We start from the raw sequence: 13253 nt of genomic DNA, 5'->3' as shown, positions 1-13253 counted from the left end.
ATCTTTGTCGATACTTGAATTCATCTCCTGGAAGATCAAGTGAATGAAACACTTGACCCACACAAAAATAAGTCCTAAAAGATAGAAATCAGATGAGAAAATAGGTTAGAGAATATGCACACCTAGTGTGAATAATCAGCAGTCCAGAAGGATAAAAGGACAAAGACAAAACACTAGTTGTATGTACAATGTATGAAATTTTCCAGGCTAAAGAGATTAAAATAGCACACCACGATCTATGCAGAATAGACGAGGGACGATGCATACCTGAGGACAATCTGATAAATCCAAAATTACAAGGAATTTTACAAATTTTGAGAAAGAAATAAAAGAGCCAGAAGCTGCTGGAGTAATATCTACAGACTACCAAGAGAACAGAGCTGTGAAAAGAAGTCGTCCTTATAATAGACACACACACAAAAATCACATTTATCAAGATAAATTTCGGTTTCAGGTACATTCAGTCATATTTTCCAATTCTTTAAAGCATTATCATTCTTAAAATTTTTCATTAATTCCTTTATCTAGGTTTGCTTTCTGTCTTGCCTACTAGAATGCAAGATGCTCGAATTTCAAGGAATCATTTCTTGTGTCTTTAGCTCTTAAAACAGTAAATATTAATTGACTGTCCATTTTCATTTTAGAGTTTAAAGTTTTTATACCATAATTTATAATAGGTAAAATGTTTTCAATTCAGTAGTATGGTTTTAAAAAGTTGCCTCATATCGGATTTATACCAGAAAAGTGAATCTTATCTATTTACATTTTTATTTTTGGTTCAAAGGGTAAGTTTTTTTAAAGATCTGTATAAATTGAATTCAAGATTTTAACCTTGTAGAAGAAATGTGGAAAGCACCATCCTGATTATGTTTTCATTAAAGTGTATTTCCTTTTCATTTCTTGTTAAAGAAAAAAAAAAAAAAAAAACTCCAAGGCAAGAATGCAGTCTTTCTAAAAATGCATATGCTTGAATGTGCGAATGTTCAAATGTGTGACTGCTCTGTGGTGGGACCAAGTTAGCAAAGTTAGTTCTTTGGTGTGTTCCCGTTGATGAAATGCCTCCTACATAACAATGGGATGCTGGGTGCTGAGGGTCACCCATGCGTTCAAGGAGCATACAGTCCAGCACGTGAGCAGCAGAGAGATAATCTCTCAGTTGTCTTTGTGCACTGAGGCAGGATAGTCTGGTGATAAGAACTTGGCTGCCAGAGTTAGAATGGCTGGGCCTGAATACCACATTCCCCACCACAATAGGAAAGTGATGTCATCTCTCTAGTTTTCAGATTTCTTTTTATAGAGAATGATACTCATGATACTAAACATTTCATCAACATTTATATTATTAGGTATAAAATATGAATGAAAATGGAAGGAAAGGAAGTGTTCTTCAAAAACTTTGATATCACAAGACAGGCTCAATCAGAGCTGAGTTACCCAGAGTTACTTCAAGAATGGCTGCTCTTGTGCTATTTACAATAGCCAAGACATGGAAGCAACCTAAGTGTCCATCAATAGATGATTGGATAAAGAAGCTGTGGTACATATACACAATGGAATACTACTCATCCATAAAACATGAAATCTTACCATTTGCAATAACATGGGTAGATTTAGAGGGTATTATGCTAAGTGAAATATGACAGAGAAAGACAAATACCATATCATTTCACTTATATGTGGAATCTAAGGAACAAAATAAATGAACAAACAAAATGAAAACAGACTAATAGATACAGAGAACAATTGTATAATAGATACAGAGAACGATTGTATAATAGATACAGAGAACAATTGATTGCCAGATGGGAGGAGGATTAGGGAACTGGGTGAAGCAGGTGAAGGGTTTAAGAAGTACAGATTGGTAGTTACAAAATGGTCATGGAGATGTGAAGTACAACATAGGGAATATAGTCAATAATACTGTGGAAGCTATGTATAGTGCTAGGTGGGTACTAGATTCATTGGAGGAATCACTTTCTATATTATGTAAATGTCTAACCACTATGCTGTACACCTGAAACTTCATAATATAAAATAATATCGAAAGTCAACTCTAATGAAAAATAAAAATAAATAAATATAATATTTTAAAAGAATAATTGCTCTCAAGCCCTAATAATGATAATGATAATGATGATGATGATGATAATAATAATAATAATAATAATAAAAGACACTGCAGAAGATATGAGCAGAGTAAAGGAATCTGTTAATCAGAAAGTGGTCCATCAATGAAAGTAGCTTGTAATTTGAACTCCAACAGGCCTGGACCCAGTACATAATACCAACAACTACGTAACCTCAGGCAATTTACTAAAATTTTGTCTTTATTTATCTGCGTGACTGGAATAAGATGACTCATGGGTACTGTAAGGCTTATACACAAACATGCAAATCACTTAGAACAGTGCCAGGCACATAATAAGCATATAAATGCTTAATATTATATTATTTTTTAAAAAGAGATACAAAAATGTAAATGTCTGTGTCCACATATATGCAGTGCAGGGGACAGTAGTCGTGCTATTTTATGATCACATTGGATGAATGGATGCATCAGAGTCTGATAAACTTTGAACTTTAAAACTCTACGATTAATTCCCCTTGTTTAGATTTCATGCTCTCCAAGCATGAAATATAAATATATTCTTGACTGTAAAATTATGAATTAATATTCTGGCATTCAAGCCAATCTCCAATCTACAATAGTCCCTTATTTACTAAATTCTCATTAAATCGAGGGGATTATATATCTATCTGTAGGGGACACACAGAAATTTCTGTCTGAGTGGTAGACAGTGAAACATGGAAACAGGGCAGTGAGCTATGAAAGTTTTCACTGCTAATTAGGGAGAGTCCCTAAAAATTTGGGAGTATAACCTTTACTCTGTGATAACATCATCATGAACCTTCATCTGTTCATAACCTGGCCCATTCTTATGGAGGCTTTAATCATTTCAAGAGAGTTTGTCATATCAGATTTAATTAGCCGTATTTAAAAACTTGCCTTCGTTACTCTGGAAAGTCTCACCAATTGTTGGGGAAAGATTTAATGGATCTGACTCTTTTAATGAAGACAGAAAAAAAAAAAATTCAGTCGCTATATCCATATATCGCTATTGTATGAATGGACCCAGAACATTGCGCGTGTGGCGTTCCCATCTGTCCTTGCACTATTAATATTGCGGTGTTCCTTCGGATTTACAGAGCACGGTGATGCAGACCAGGAGACGGCGCTGGCCGGTGCCCAGGGCTTCCTGGGCTGTCTTTCTGCAGTGCAGTTCAGCCACGTGGCCCCTCTGAAGGCTGCTCTGCACCCCAGCCGCTCAGCCCTCATCACTGTCTCAGGACATGTGACGGAGTCCAGCTGTATGGCCCAAGCTGGCACTGATGCCACATCAAAGGAAAGGACACACTCCTTTGCAGGTGGTCTATGGGTCTTCCTTTATCTTGTCACAAAAACAGCTTGGCCATTGGATTTAAAATCTTCTGATGTTACTGTTATACTACATTCTAAAAATGGTTTCTTAAAATTGGTTTGGTTTGCTTAAATATCAGTTCTCTTTCCCATTTCTTTTCTAGATTCTCACTTTCTCATGCATGTGGGCCATTGCAGTTGACATTGCTTAAGTGTAAAATAACAGAGATCCCACATTGACCTCTGTAATTCCGTTCTGGTATAAAACACAAGATTTTCAGAATTTCTTCTTTTTACTTGCCTATTTCACTCCCTCCTTTTCTTGCCCCCTTTAACTGCAGATCATTCTGGAACAAGAGATGACAGAGAACCTCTAGCTAATGCAATCAGAAGTGACTCTGCAGTAATTGGAGGTAATAGAAAGCATGAATGAGGTCTTCTTTGGTACTTACTTTCATTACTAGTAATGAATACTAAGCATTATAGAAACTAACTATAAAGAATCTACACATATCCCAAGTGTTAAGCAATGATCCTGAGGTCACTGAGGGAGGTTTATTATTCATACTGGATTGTCTTATAGTCCTCCTGGAATCCCAACTTCTACGGAGATTTTTCACCATAAATGATTGATAATTTCACTAACACTTAGAGGATATTATAAAGTGTATAATTACAAATTGAAAATGTCCATCTACATTACCTAGGTAATTCTGAGTATATTTGAGGAAATATCATTTTTGATGGCTTCTTGAACATATCACTGCTTCTGCAAGAATTTATGTAAAAAGTAGGAAAAACTTGAAATTAACATTAGAAGCATATATTTTATGTTGCCTTAATGTCTAATAAAACAGATATTTCCGTGGTTTAGATGCTCCCATCAATGAATATTACACTTTTAGTTACATTTTTATCAAATATTAGGTAAATGAAATAAAAGTGGTTCGTATTTTATGTTGCAGAATTAGCAAAAAAAAATTTAAGTATATTTTCCTGGGAATGAAACAGCATTTTCTCTGAGACATAATTTATTCAAATCCGACTGCCAAAATAAATTTTTTTCTTTCAGATTAATTATCTTAAGAATGTTATTAATCAGATTATTGAAATGTTAAGTGGACATAAATATTTATGTCCATATCACTGCATATGATATGGATATAAAAAGTAAACAATTATTTTATTATATTGCCAGATAATGTGGTTATTCATATACTTGGGCAACTTATGTGGGCTTGATAACTGATTGACTTGGTTTTACTTTCTATAGCTTTACTCATCTGGACAGCAAGTTCTTTTAATTACTTAAGATTTTATTTAGACAAAGCATAATACTGGTCAAATGTTTGTGAGGATATTAACATCCCCAATGCTACTTCTGTTACTTTTCTTTTTATCAAATTAATGGTATATAAATTAAAGATACCTAAAATAGGATCCCTAAATAGTCATGTAACGAGCAAAAACCAAAAACCCTGTTAGAAGCGTAGTTAATAACTGCAAGTCTAAAAGAAATACATTAATGTTATTCATACATTATATAGTAAAAATCATTTAAAGCTATAGCATTTCAAATGTGTTTAACATTTTAAACCAGAGTTTCTAATCAAACAAATTGTTTCAGTCTCATACTGGTGCTTTCTATATATTTCACATACAGGAAAACATAGATAAAAAGATATAAACAGTGATTGTATAGTCAAGCCAACGTTAGAACAAAATATTTAATCTTTAGAATATTGTTGCTTTGGGCAAAGATCATTGGCAAGATTTATACAGTAAAGGAGATTTGTGTTGATAGGTCAAGTTACAGGTCACCTGTGAAATTCGTACTTGATTCGACTGCGTTGAGCAGAGAAAGACAGTATGGAAGATTTGCAGCCCAGGGCCTCGCTGGGGTCCGTGGATCTCGTGTCTGCTTTTGCTCATTGCAGGACTCAGCTTCAGTAGCAGAGCAGCTGGTCATGGCCATCTAAGCTCAGAAGGCCTCTTCTGGGACCATGTGCAATTTATCTGCTAAATCACAGAATATCATCCTCCAGTGCATTTCTCCATCTGGTAGCATTGGGGTAGAATTCTTCACCCGTTGTCTAGTTACTCATAAATCGCACCCACCGTGTGACAATAATTAATCCATTTAAGGATTTTCCAAATTGGATAATCCCCCAGTGTTCTACATTTTAGATGATATTTTCTCAGTTATAAACCCTGAATAATATAAGTTAGGAAATTGATTTAATAAAACCTTTAAAAACTGGTGACCCAGATACTGCAGAAGATTTGTGGCCAGGCTACATAGATGTGGACGATCAGATTTAGATGGAGGAAAAGCTGCACAATTTCCTCATAAAAACACATTCACACAGAGTTTCAGATGGCAATGGCATAGAGTATAGTCGTTGGCCATATTTTATTTAGAATATCTTTTGTTCGTTTTGTTTTGTTTATATAACAGGTTAGATCAAGGTTTTTCTTAGACACGAAAAATCTCGACATATTTTCCCCAAGTCAAAAGATATAGATCACTGAATACATGGAGCATCATTGGTTCTAGAGTCCACCCAGGATTTTGACTAGATGTCTTCTCGGGGCCAATGTGATGTTGATGTTTATTTTATAATTGAAAGCAGTAGCCTGCTTTCAATAACATCTTCATCAGTTTTTCACATTGACATTATTCAGAATGTCTTTTGTTAAACAAGAGGCCTATAACCAAACAGTAGAAATATTTATGGCAATTCGTTTGCTTTTCAAAGATGAGAGGCAAAATATAACAATGAGTGGATATTCTGATTAGAATTATTATTTATTAACATGGCTAATAATAACAAAAAATAACCACATCCATTAGTAAATACTTCAAATTTGAAGTGCAGAATTTGGTTATCACATTTATATTAGATTTATCAGCAAGGAATTGCTATTCTTCTCAGATAAGGCCAACCTAGCCAAAAATCAGGTTAGCCATTGGCAATATTGTGATTCGCCATAGTGAATCTGCCCCTGAAGTCATGTGCTCAGGAATCAATTGTGACTAATGAGAACCTTTATAGGTTTGGCTTGTTGGGACTCCATTAGGGTTGTTTATACCTAATTTAGGCTAAAATGAAGAGTCCTAGTTTTATAATAAGAGAGTTGATCCACATTGCCATTTTCATTGTACCTATTTTTGTCTGAAAGAAAAAACTAGTGTTAGTTCTTCATCAGGGTCACTCTTAAATGAATCTGGCTTTTCTTTTTCCTGTGATTGCCTGGCAGCACAAGCCTTTCACTTTATGAATTTAGTAACCACTCTTATGTTCGGCTGCCTTGCCTAAATTCATGCTAAGGAACCAGTGATTTCCCCAACCTTGTTTTGCATTATCAGTGGATATGTCAACACAGTGAAAAAGCCATTTAGAATTGTTATGAAAATAGTTTTGACTCTGTGGATCCCCCTTAAAGTGTCCCAGGAACCACCAGGGATTCACAGGTCACACTTTGAAGACCACTGACCTAATATAAGGCTAGGTTTGATAACCATTGTGATAGCTAACAATTGTGAGATTTAAATAGTTTATTAACAATCAGATGTTTTAAATAAGTCCATGTTCCTCATATAGAAATAATCTAAATATATCCACATATCAGTATCAATATATTTCATTAGTCAGGATTATTCATATACATAACCTGTTCTTGCTATTCAGTGTAGGACAGATGATTTAAAATCAACTTCATTAAAATGTTTACATATTTAAGTATAAAAACATTTAATTATTTTTACAATATTACTATTACTCTATAATTTCAAAACAATTAAAACTTGTCTGCATATTAGTATGAAGTGACCACATGGTCTTAGAGATTATCTTGTGTAAAATATAAATGCACTAAATAAATCCAATATAATATGCATTCAGAATAACTGGAGGTGAACCTATAAGGTTAATAGAACTCAGAAGTAAACTCAATATATTATGATACCACTTGATGCAGAAATACCTGGTTTTGATATTTCCAATTTATATATACTAGATGCTTGATTTAAGTAAAACATAATTTTATTATGACTTATTAAACAATGAAGTCAACATAGTGTCTGTTCAGAGGAAAATTCTGACTTTGTATTTCTTTTCTCTTCTCTCACTAGGTTTGATAGCTGTTGTGATCTTTATCTTGCTGTGTATCACTGCCATAGCTGTTCGCATTTATCAGCAGAAAAGGTTATACAAAAGAAATGAAGCAAAAAGGTCAGAGAATGTAGACAGTGCTGAGGCTGTTTTGAAAAGTGAGCTTAATACACAAAACACAGTCACTGAAAATCAGAAAGAGTACTTCTTCTGATTGGCAGCTATGATTTAACTTACAATCACGGCAGTGTATATTAATAGCCAGGGACTCTCAATGGACAAAAAAAAAAAAAAGTTCTTACGTTGAATGTACAGGCAATGGATTTGCAGCACTGCCATCTTGCCATATCCAGACTCGAGATGGCTCCAGGAGGTCTCATCCAGTGACACATTTCCCATAGCAGTCCTTCTGTATGACAAGGAATTAGATATTGCTGTTAATTTCCAACTGTTCTATATGATCTAAAACAGAAGTTTAACTCACTTGATGACTACAGTTTTTAAAACTGTAGCCCTGGTCTCTCAACCACGTGATACGTAAGTTTTGTTAGAAATAAATATCAAAATTGGACTGTAACGACCTTGCTTTATTTGAGAACATATGCTCTGTTTGCTTTAGTGTTCCCATGGTGTTATTCATAGACCTGGAAATGCTTCTAAGATTCTTTTTGGCTGGTGTTTGCATCTTCAGTGGCCAAAAGCATTTAAACAAACCCCTTTGCCTTTCTCTGTATTACATTCAATACAATTTATCGATAGTCTCAAAAGATGTTTTGTTGTCATTGGTTTGTTTGTATTGCTCTTTTTCTATTTGACTGTTCCTAATGATTTTGAATACATTAGGTTTTGAGTGTCAGAATTCAGCTCTGAACATAGAATTCATGTGTAACAAGACTCAGAGAGTGCATTGATTGTCGGTGTGTGATGATGTCTGGTCTTTAAATTTCTTTCTGTTTAATTTGCTCTCATTGTTTGGCAGTGGCAGTAGATAAGACCCTCGGTAATGCCAGTTTCCCGAGTCATGAAATGTTTGCAACTAAACTCCTCGATATAAAAACATAATTCTTAACACTGCAAATATTATTTTTATTTACAATTGTAAGATATCAAATCAAATATACCTCTGAGATTATTTTTCCCAAACGTATGTCTGTTTTCTTTACAGGTTTATACTTATGTTTTTCTGAAGTCTATCTCCAACTTTTCTTTGATCTCCCTTGACTATATTCCATGGAGCATGGTCTTATGTATTAGGGGAAAAAAAAAGTCATTTAAAATGTAGACTTCTGTTTCCCATTCTAGAATATATACTCCATTCAGGCATACATTTTGCTGTACACTGACATACTTTTTGAAATACAAGCTGCACACATGCCCAATTCCACAAAACTTGTAGAATGATTAAAGGATGCTCATTCTAAAGGGTGATGACATACTATATGAAAGTATACTAAGCATTTCTTATAGTCACTTTTCATTTACAATAATGGAGTACACTTACGATAATGAGATATACTTATCAGAAATTACCAAAAATCAATATAATCCACTAACTAGTACAGTCTGATTAGGAGATATATACATATCAGGAGATTAAAGAATTTTCAATAACCTTATGAAACTTATACAATAATTAATTTTGAGGTCATGTAAACAAGATGTTTGCATGTAACTATCTTTGAATTCCACAAGCCAATTATATTATAAAGGCACTTTGCTATTTACACTCACACTTTCCAGGTGCTTGCTAAGGAAAATTGGATTCCTGAATTTTTCCACACCAGAATAATTTGGAAATATGTCAATTAAGTGTCTTATTTTCCTTCTTAACTTTCCTTACAAAACTTGCCTGTCTTTTCTCCTAGCACTGTATCGATTTTGATGTTTCTGTAAATGCCTGACTAACTCTTAAGGATATGAATTAACACAATAGTTATGAAGGACCTATGTTGACAAATGGTATACTTTTTTCATTGTTTTAAATGGAACGGTTTGTGTTGGTGGCTAGCAGAGGACTGAACACAGAAATGGTAGTGTTTATTTGATGCAAAGCTGAATACAGACATAACAGCCCTGAATCTTTTACAAGTGTTTATTTGTGTTCTTTAGTAGCAGCATTAACTTAGTTGGGAGCTGGGATGTAGACAGGTTTATAGTTGGTGAAGCCTCATGTGGTCTGCGCTACTACAAACTGCAACATTATGGCACCAAAATGCATTGATGCATCCTATGCCATGACTTTCATTTCCTGATTTGTTACCTGTTCCTTCTTTTTTTCTTAATAAAATGCATTTTTGAATTAAAATGCACAATATATTTTAAGAAACATTGTATAAAAGTTTAAAATGAGGAAATTATACTAGATTTTTTTTTCTCAAAACAGTAAAAGATGTGTAAATGTATGCCTTCTGTACTGCTGTGTGTGTTTTTTTAAACCTTTTGGTACATCCTGTGATTATTATGAATTGTTAACAAAAGCTGCATTTATAATGTATTTTTTCTTTTAAATGGACTCAGAAATGAAAGAAAAAATAGAAAAATGTTTACTGATTATAACAAGAAAGGGAAGGTAAGCCAGATTTTAAGTTTTGTCAGGAAACAATAATTTGACTATCAGCAATTGTTTGGTGGAAGGTTATTATGTATTTAAATTGGATGGTGTCTTTACTTCTGTAGCGAGCTTGGCCAATGAGTACTATGTAGAGGCACAGGATGATATGGGAAAATATAGTGTCCCCTTCTGTAATATAAAAGTTAAAAAGTCTATTTGTAATTTCAAATTAAAAACGAAAACAATATATGATTAACATTTTCTTTTTGGGAAGACTACATTTTTCAAATCTCATTAAATTCAAACGTATAATATGCAAATAGAGTGGAGTTAGGGTGGCATATGAAATGAAGGTCATTTTTGGGAAACGGCATCTTAATTTTGTAGAAACCATGACACTGAAATGGGAAATAGCTTCATTTTTAGAAATCCTTTCCCAAGTGTTGCTCTGTAAAGCACATTTAATAATTTCTTTGGATGGTAAGTTAAAGATGACAATAGGAAGAAACACTCAGACAACCAACCAAACAGAAGTCGGTCATTTAAATTTATCTTTCATTAAATGGAAATTGTTCTTCATCTGCAATCAGAAACTTGCAGCGGAAGCCATTATCCAACTGGAGAGCACCGGTGTATTATTTAGTTCGGGTACCTCGGTTTTACAGTTAAAGTGTCAAAGATGCAGGTATGTGAGGTGTTGCTCCAAGGGGACATGTAGCGGCGTGTCTGAGTGATGAAGTGGGACTAGAATTTCCTTTTCACTCCACATTTTGCTGATCTTAGTGCTCCCAGGACCTGAATTTTTGACAGTTACTTAGTGATGAAGAACATGAGAAGGATCTTGATATCTTTATTGTCTGGAATAACCAATAGTTCTAGATCTTTTCCATATCATTTTAAAGTGAACGTAAATCTTTATTTTATAAGTCATTGCCATTCATAGGTTTGGTTTTCTTTAAAATTTTTAAGCTTATTGTCCTTGACTCTAGGAGAGAGGATTTTAACTGGAGCACTTTATACAGTCTTTTGGAAATCACAATATGAGTTAGATCTGACTGATTGAGTCAACAAATATTTTCCTTATGATAAGAGAAAGATGACACCTCTCATATCAAATGTGTTGATTGTTTGATTCTCCCATCCATGCATCAAGTAAATGATGACTCTACCAGATACATTCACATGTCCTACTTGTCTTCTGCTTTTCCAAAGTTTGGAAGATGAAGAGTGGTAATGGAAGAGAAAGTTCAGAAGCTGACTGTGTTGCAGATGTGTGTGAGTGAGAACATGCATCTGTACAAGAAGCAATACGAAATGAGGAGAAAGGGAATATGAAACAGTTTTCATATAATGTGGTAAGAAAGTTTGACTTTTGGTGTATCGATAGGTTCCCTGGCTTTGAAGACTTACAAATGAAAATAAAATGGGATGGAAAACAATCTGACCCACAGTTATACCAGTGCATTCATTTTTTTAATCATTTTCCTTATTTATAACATTTAAATTTGTATTCGAAATACATGCATATATTTTAAATTTCAAATAGCACAAGAAATCTTACAAGGAAAAATAGCTCTCCATTATCATATACCCTCCCCATCACTTTCAACTCATTTAGCTGTGTCTTTTTAGCTCTGTCCACATTTCTTAATTACATGTTGTAACAGGCTGGGTTCCCTGGGAAGCAAACTCTGAGACAGAGATTATCATGAAGGAAATTTATTATGGAGTACTATAGAGATTAACATCTCTGAGAGAAAGGATGATGCAGGACGGGACAGATGGAGAAGTTGGGCTGTGGAGCCATCGCCACAAAGGTTCAACGAACTCTGTTGATATGACTCCTTTTAAAGATGCCCTGAGTTGACATGAGGGGATTGGGCACTTATACTCTGTATCACCCAGATATTGGATGCTGACTGCCTGGTGAAGTGGGCATGAACTTGGGCAGACAGCTCTCTTCTACTTAGGCAATTCCTGAAGAAGGACAAACCTCCTCAGCGTCGGGAGGAATTAAGTCATTTAGTCCTGAAATAGGGCTTTGGTGGCCCAGTACAGCATCCCTGAGGGTCCAGCTCTGTGCTGCTCAGGTCCTACCTGCTTCATGTAAGTTCTGGTAGAAGCTCCTTTAGGAATTTGGTAGGCCTCCTTTCCCAGGGGAATCTTATACCAAAAAAGAGGATGGAACAAACCACAGACCCTGCTTAGGCAGGTGGTCTCTTGGCTGCAGCTAGTACTCATCCTTTCCTTCCTCTCCTACCCATACCAGACTCCTGTATCTCCAGCTGAGAGCTCTGCAAAGCATTTTAACCCTTGTCTATTATGACCTTCTCAGGCTGTAGCTGCTGCAGTTTGCATTTACCATTAAAACTGGTCAAAAGAGTATCCGCATGCCAAACATTCTTCCTGTCCCCATAGTGTAACCACAGTTCTATCTATTATTGCCGGTCAGAGACAACTAACTCTGACATAGTCTCCAGTATAACGTTACAGCAGCCAATGATTCATGATACAGCCAAGGATGTGTGGGAGTGAGCACACGCTGTGAGATATGCTGGTCTTTTCATACCGTACCATCAGAGATTCTAGTAGGTCCTCAAAAGGTACAAACAGTAAAAGCAAGCCATAGATGAAATGAGTAATCTCTGTCCCTTCCAGAAAAGATCTGATGTAGCCAACTTCCCACAAACTTGGGGTCCTTGTAGAGGGGAACCATTTTGGAGAAGGGCCACTGGTCTTTGCTGTTGACCATTTGAACATCCAGGAGAGGTAATGGCTACGTTGGTCCTGATGAGTGGGAGCTTGTGCTGCTTCAGGATGCATCACTTCCATTCCTGCCTCTGTGTCTACCCTGTGCATACACCCTTTGTATTAGCACTTCGGTGACCAATGATTGAGGTTGGTTGATACTAACTGGCTGACTCTTTCAGTCTACTGGGTTGTTCAGTGATTATTCCATGGTAGCATGTGCTTTCTGGTGGGCAAAGATCTTTACATTTCATGCCCACTCCCACAGGTCATCCACATGCTTCTATCTTAGACCTCCTTGTCTCTAATCTTCCAAATCTCCTTCTAGGTCCTGTTAAATGAGGCAAATTATTGCCTGTAGGTCCCTATTATAACCTTGGGTAATTTCTTTCACTCAAAGTGAATGACCAGGGGCACCATC

General features: G+C 35.4%; 1 protein-coding gene across 1 annotated transcript in view; it reads left to right on the top strand.

Moving 5' to 3' along the window:
* CNTNAP4 (contactin associated protein like 4) overlaps positions 1-7747 on the top strand; it is a 226197-nt gene extending 218450 nt beyond the window's left edge. The window contains 3 exon segments of the mRNA XM_025045348.1: positions 3208-3426; positions 3760-3831; positions 7554-7747. Of these exon segments, the coding sequence (XP_024901116.1) occupies positions 3208-3426; positions 3760-3831; positions 7554-7747 (485 nt within the window).
* The last annotated feature ends 5506 nt before the right edge of the window (positions 7748-13253 follow it).

This window comes from Pteropus alecto, unplaced genomic scaffold (assembly GCF_000325575.1).
Source record: "Pteropus alecto unplaced genomic scaffold, ASM32557v1 scaffold42, whole genome shotgun sequence".
Classification (NCBI taxonomy): domain Eukaryota; kingdom Metazoa; phylum Chordata; class Mammalia; order Chiroptera; family Pteropodidae; genus Pteropus; species Pteropus alecto.
This window is presented reverse-complemented; position numbering and strand designations above follow the sequence as displayed.